The sequence below is a fragment of the Notothenia coriiceps genome, unplaced genomic scaffold (assembly GCF_000735185.1).
Source record: "Notothenia coriiceps isolate Sejong01 unplaced genomic scaffold, NC01 NC01_scaffold00009193, whole genome shotgun sequence".
Taxonomy (NCBI): Eukaryota; Metazoa; Chordata; class Actinopteri; order Perciformes; family Nototheniidae; genus Notothenia; species Notothenia coriiceps.
This window is the reverse complement of record NW_011341894.1, coordinates 563,580-570,505: the sequence shown is the minus strand read 5'-3', so window position 1 is coordinate 570,505 and position 6,926 is coordinate 563,580. Positions and strand designations below refer to the sequence as shown.

Here is a 6,926-nt window from a genome sequence, read left to right as displayed (position 1 = left end):
ATTCATTTCTTTCCAGTTCGACTATATTTATAAAATCTTTATGAAAGATCACCAATTCTGCAAAGTCCTCTTCTTCATGTCTCTTCTACATCAACATGTGTCCCCTCTTCTTCATGTCTCTTCTACATCAACATGTGTCCCCTCTTCTTCATGTCTCTTCTACATCAACATGTGTCCCTCTTCTCCATGCTCTTCTACATCAACATGTGTCCCCTCTTCTTCATGTCTCTTCTACATCAACATGTGTCCCCTCTTCTTCATGTCTCTTCTACATCAACATGTGTCCCCTCTGTGGAAAGAGACTCTGAAAGTTTCAGGAACAAAGATTCTCTCTCTTTTTGATCCATTTCTATAAAAACCTGTCTGAAAATGAGCTGATCAGATTTTGGCCACTTTATGATGTCATAACGATGTTTTGTCTTGTATAACCATTAGCCAATCAGCAACCAAGGTAACCCCCTCCCCCTTATCACCTGAATCTCCTCCTAGAGCACCATTGTGTTCTTTCTAACCAAATCTCTCTCAGAGGGGCGTGGGGAGGGGCTCCTTATTTTCATCTAAAGTAACAGACAGAGAATCAGCACTTTGGAAACAGGGCTGAAACAGAGGGGATTATGGGTAATGCTGCAATGATCTGTTTGGTGTTTCAGCCAATCAGAGACAGGTTCTGTATATATCTGAGACCTGTGATATATTGATGAAACACAGTATAATCAAATCAGCAATCAAATTGGGCATTCATGTAACAGATGGCACTGTGGAGCTAATAGTACATTTTTTCGGGACTACTTTCAAACACGGATAAATGCGCACTTGGTTCGAGAGCATTTATGGCAGGGTGGCTTATTTGAGATTAAATCAAAATAAAAGACATCATTGTAATGAAAAACGTTTGGTTATTGACACATTTTTTCATACATTTGGGACTACAGTGAAGCTCAATGCGGAAAAATCTGAATCAGGTGTTAACACACACCGTATCACACCGTGTAGATACAAGGAAACCTCATCCTTTGAACTGCCTCTGTAGTTCGTCCACCTTTCACACTGACAAATGTGTGTTAACAGCTAGGAATAAATATCCGTTCAAATATTCTTGTGTTTTATTGACTTCTGGTGTTTGGACTTGATAGTGTACAAGGCACACAAAGGAAAACACACACGGACACTGCCAGGCACAAACTATGGCTGCAGGTGTTTTAGTTTCTCCTGCTTAAGAAATGCATTCCTTAGCTGTATTGCATTTTCCGCTTTTATGTCTTAACACAAACACACAGCTACAGAGTCGCGGATAAACAAACGAGCAAGCATGAAACTCTGAAGAAATCAAAAACTCTCCAGCATCTGTCGCGATTTTAATTCATCGCCTTCACCACACACACACTTTCCCGAGCTGAAATAAACCTGAGGTGCCATTCATGTTCTACAAAAGAAGGAGCGAGTCAAAATACTGAGAGGACGCGCTGCATAATTTTTTTCCTTGCCTCCCTGTTCAGTCATTATCACATCCCGGTTCAAGGACACATTTCCCCCAGAAGGCATTCACAACTTCTCTGCGCCTGATGTGAGGTGCTGAGGAGTTTTTTTTCCCTCCAAGTCACAGATAGAGAAAAGTTTCATTCAAAAATACAACTAGGACGAAACTGGGGGAAAGTTGAACTGATAGAGAAGTGTTTTATATATTGTTACGGACCTGAATCAATACGAACAGCTGTGAATATGAGACCTTTTCTCCAACACAGCATTTTTTACACAAAACATTCCTCCGGCAATATTGCTGACGCTGCGTAGACATGATTTGTCTGTCAGCGCTGTCAAACATCGGCCCGCTGACTCCTGACACCCGGGGACACTTTCAGATTAAATTGTCAGGAAAAACTTCTCTGTCCATCACAGCGCGGTGTGACCGAGCGTGTTTACCGGTCTATTCCTTCTCTTTAGGTCAATTATTACCGCCTGCATACGAAGAAGAAGAAGAAGAAGCAGACTGCCACAACTTCCACTTTAGTCCAAATGATGTTTCACTTGATATGAAAGATGAACGTGGTTTAAATTATCTATGAGCGTTTAAAATCTGTGGGTCTGAATCTGCAATGTGTCCTTATCTGCGCCATAACATGAAGAAATGCACCTTAAATTAATTATTCAAATATATTGATTTGAGTCTTAATTACTTACATACTACATGACTGTTGTGCCACCTGATACTTTTACATCTCTTTAATATTCCCATCTAACTTTTTCTGTTTTAATTTTGATTTTTTCTTGGACAACAAATATAGACGTTCTTACAAATTTAAATTTCATTTCAGTGATTTAAGTAATATTTAAAAGGAGACAGACAAGTAATGCATTTAAAGAAATATTATAGATGTGACCTTTAACCAAAGTAAGTAATAAAAACAGCTACTTTTTACCACTATGGGTATTAAATTCAGCATATTTCCCTCAAGGTTTAACTTTTTGACCTCATAAAAACTTTGACAGCGGTAAGACTTCCTCATGTTGCCGATATTAAACTGTTCCCCAAAACCAATGTCAAGTATAAAAAGGAGGTTGCTGATTGGAAATGAATCGTGCGTGTGAATGAGATAATCCATGATATATATATTCTAGCAAAACATTTGATAATGATTCTTTCAAACCAAACTACCACAAAGTCTGTATGATGGAGCAAAACATTGAGTCAAAAAAACACTTAATGCAGATTTAACTACACCTTGTTATTTGTTTTTTAGCCTGGCTAAGGTTGTTTGAAGGGATGAAGGTGAAACGAGACGACCCGCTAGGTGTGTAATGACATATTGATCGGGATTCAATAAAAAAAGATCCAATAATCTGGATGCAAAGGATAGATCACATCATCAGGAACGCTTACTTCTGAAAGAGCCCTGTAATGAAATGGTGAAAGTGAGTGGATATAGATGTAAGTGATTGTGTAAAAGGGGCATATGATATATCGATCGCAGGCCTCTAGATGGAATGGAGTTGTATTGCGGCAGACCTTGTGATATCTGATCCCTGTCCAAAGAAGCAATATCATATCCGAATGTGACGCTGTGACCTACATGGTGTGGCTCTTGTTCTCCACCAGGTTGATGTCTCCAGGCTGCAGCTCGGGGATCCACCTCTCCAGCTCCTCGATCCACGGATACTTCAGGGACGAGGGCACCACCACCAGCAGGGGCCACTCCTTCCTGTAGGCGTACGCAACAGCAATGGCTTGCACCGTCTTCCCAAGACCCATCTGGACGCAGAACATCAACACCCGGCGAAAGGGGAAAGAAAAACAAGTCAATTCAGCGGCGGCTCTGCAGTAAATCACACATGACGGCTGGGGCTGATGTGCGGCCCAAGAGTAATAAGGTCTCAGAATGATTCTCGTGTCAAAAGCGATTAGGCAGGTGGGAGTGCTGCGCTGGGCTGACAAATTAATTTGGACGGCACGCAGCGAAGTCCCACACTCATTTTTTGGGGGAGAAATAGATTTCCTGAGCCGGCGTTGTGTGGGCTTACCTCATCAGCGATCATGCATCTGTAAAACAAAAGAAAACTTTGTCAGAGCTGCCCTGGTTGTTATATAAAGAAGTATTACATATACAAAGGGGCTTTGCTCAAGGGCATCAGTCATTAGAGAGGATTTCATTGTCTTCCTTGTCCTGGAATTCCTGCTTTTCCGAGGGTTCAAACTAGAACAACGTTTCCTCTCAAATCTCTGTGGCCGCAGACGACACACACACCGTCACCTCACACACACCGTCACCTCACACACACCGTCACCTCACACACACCGTCACCTCACACACACCGTCACCTCACACACACATGCTCTCGGACATATTGCAGATCTGTCACTTGTAATATATGTCTGCACTGGTGCTTTGTCTCAGTTTGACAAGTGCTGTTGCTATTCAATATTTATGTTGTTGTTGTGCTGCTTATTGGAAATGCCTGTGTCTTCGGAGAGTGCCTACTGAGTTTGGGTTCAGGAAGGAAAAACAAGTATGTAATTTGTTTTGAATCACGGCTTGTTGAGTTGCCACACAATAATCAAAGTTTAAACATTAGGATCCAGGCTATATCTAACAAATATTTTAATTATCAATTAGATATTCTATCAATTAACCATTAAACCAGTGGTTCTCAACTGGTGGGTCACGACCCACCCGTTTCGAGCGGGTCGCAGATGTGTGAGTGAAAAAAGAGAGAAAAGAAATTGGGGGAAAAAGTCAAACTTTTATTTTGAAGGCCCGATTTTCTAACGCTGTGCATGCAGTAGGCGTTGGACTGGAAGTACCGGAGACCAGTAGTCACGTAGTGATCATCTTCTCAATAAAATATCTTTGCTGATGTTTTTTCGAGTCTTCTGGCCAATCAGAATCAAGAGTGTTGCCGGAAGTCCCCACGGAGAATAACTTTGCGGTAGAACTATTCTTTATACATCCATGGGTACAACTTCAGATCAAAATGAACACATAATGAAATATGACCCCCGGTTTGATGATTGACAGGTCACAGAACAATGGGGTCTATCTACCCTTACCCACAATTTAAAGTAAGTCACACAGACTATCTCCTCTTTACTCTTCTCTCTGTGAGGAGCAGCAAGTTCAGATGTCAGAACAAAGTGAAACACAAACAATGGCATAAAATATTATTAATATGTCGGGTAGTGATAGATTTATTTATTTTCTTCTCAGAGTGTAGCAGAATGCGTAGTTTATATGTTAGTATTTCTAAAAGTCTCCTGGGGGGGAATCTCCCAGTAGACTTTAGTTCTGTGAAGAGATATATGCACTGCACTTCACTTTCATTAATATTGTATGCTGAAAAGCGTATATATTACAGCACGATTTTTTTTGAATAGATTTGAGTGGTTCAACATTTCGGGTTGCGATTTATTGACAAATGAAAAAAGTGTGTCCCGAGGCCTGACCAGTTGAGGACCACCACGCTAAAGGGTCACTGAGCAGGTTTCCCCCTCACTGATTGAGCTGATATGTTCAATGTTTGTTGTGTCTTGATATTTGTCTGTTGATGTTACACATGGAGCTGCTGTGAGGCAAGTCCCATTTCAGACTTGATCTGACAAATAAAGTATTACGGTATCATCGTGTCCTATTGGCTAGATTTAGCATTTAGAAACATTCACCAATTTGACGTTTACTGAAAGCGCTGCATAAACAAAACGGTAAACAACTAAGAAACTAATAGAAAACGTCCCGTACATTTACTGTACATTAGTCAGTGTCTCTGTGCATGAGAAGTGTAGCTCTCCTCTCGACACAGATACAGGTTGGTTCTTTATTCTTGGAGATATAAACGTGTAACTCCCCTCTTCCGTTGCGCCGTGAGAACTACACCAAAAAACAACACATACAAATATATGAAGGAAAATAGGACATGGCGCCCACATGAAAACATGAAACAAATACCTCGTTGGTCGCTTGTCGTGAAAGGAGATTATTTGTACCAGTGCTACATGAACACACATTAATTCCTTATGGACAAAAACAACAAACACTTGAGGTCATTATTATCTGTCTGCAAATTGGTGTAACATATAAAAGAAAACTGTATTAAATCATGCCATATTCTAACAATTTTAATATTACATGAAATAAAGTATTTATTTGTTATGAAATGTACACTGCAAAAATGTTAAATCTTGCCAAGTATATTCGTCTAATTTCTAGTCAGAAGATGTCGTTACACTTGAGACTTAAGAACTTAAGTCTTGTTTTTAGACAAGGCATCTTTTTAAGTCAAACTCTTAAAAACATCCAACTAACATCAGAAAACAGAACGTGTCGAAGCATTTCTGGATTTTTTTTGTTACAAATTCCATAATTCTGGTCAAATATATTTCAAAATACGTTTTCCCAGCTAAATACAAGATCTCATTTACAGTGGGGCAGAAAAGTATTTAGTCAGCCACCAATTGTGCAAGTTCCCCCACTTAAAAGGTTGTCTCATTCTGTCTCTCGTAGTTGAGGTATACCTAGGATGAAAATGACAGGCCTCTCTCATCTTTCTAAGTGGGAGAACTTGAACAATTGGTGGCTGACTAAATACTTTTTTGCCCCACTGTATCTAAATATCCCATCTTTACTTCAAGAAATCTTACCAAGCCATTTCGTACGTTATTATATATTTACTCGTTCTTTGAGCAGCATTTTTCCAGTGTATTAGGTTATTCTTTTTAAATAAGGCAACTTTGATACATCATTTACAAGAAGCATTAGTGAAAGCAGCGTATGGGGAATGTCCATTTTCAGTGTTTTCTCAGCTACTATTCGGAGCAAGTGGAGCATGAGGGCGCTGTTAAAATATTCAGTGTTTCCCATGACCTCCCCATGTTTCCCCGCTCTCCCTCGTTCTTGCGTAATCTTACATAAGGCGATGAATATTTAAAGCGGGTTTAGCTCGAGTGCCGCTTGTTTGCCGCTGAAGGAACGAGGACGATAGTTAAATTCACTGGAGAGAGGTGACGCTGATGGGAAAACACAAAACAAGAGACGACAGTTGGAGATAATTAAAGGATGTGTCATGCAGTCTCAGTCACCTGCTGGTGTTTGAGTTTGATTGAAACGTTTACTCTCCGAAAGAACAACCTGACAGATGAGAACGTGTTCACTATCGAGTAACTCCACCATCAGGTAGTTTCACATGCAAATCCACAATGTTCATTCATTCCAGCAGCTATGTGAAGAAGTAGAGATCTCTTATTGTGTCTCACTGTGAAAACAATTCTGCTTTTTCCTACATCTCCCAGAATCCCTTTTGAAAGCTTTTAAAGAGTCCTCTCCTGCTGATGTTCAGGTGTATATCAGTATGTAGTGTCTCTACTTTAAAGAGTCCTCTCCTGCTGATGTTCAGGTGTATATCAGTATGTAGTGTCTCTACTTTAAAGAGTCCTCTCCTGC

At 40.3% G+C, this 6,926-nt stretch overlaps 1 protein-coding gene across 1 annotated transcript in view; it reads right to left on the bottom strand.

The window, feature by feature from the left end:
• zranb3 (zinc finger, RAN-binding domain containing 3) overlaps nucleotides 1–6,926 on the bottom strand; it is a gene marked incomplete at its 3' end in the record, with an annotated part of 56,066 nt that overhangs the window by 39,832 nt on the left and 9,308 nt on the right. Inside the window, 2 exon segments of the mRNA XM_010770769.1 lie at nucleotides 3,065–3,247; nucleotides 3,517–3,535. Coding sequence (XP_010769071.1) covers nucleotides 3,065–3,247; nucleotides 3,517–3,535 — 202 coding nt within the window.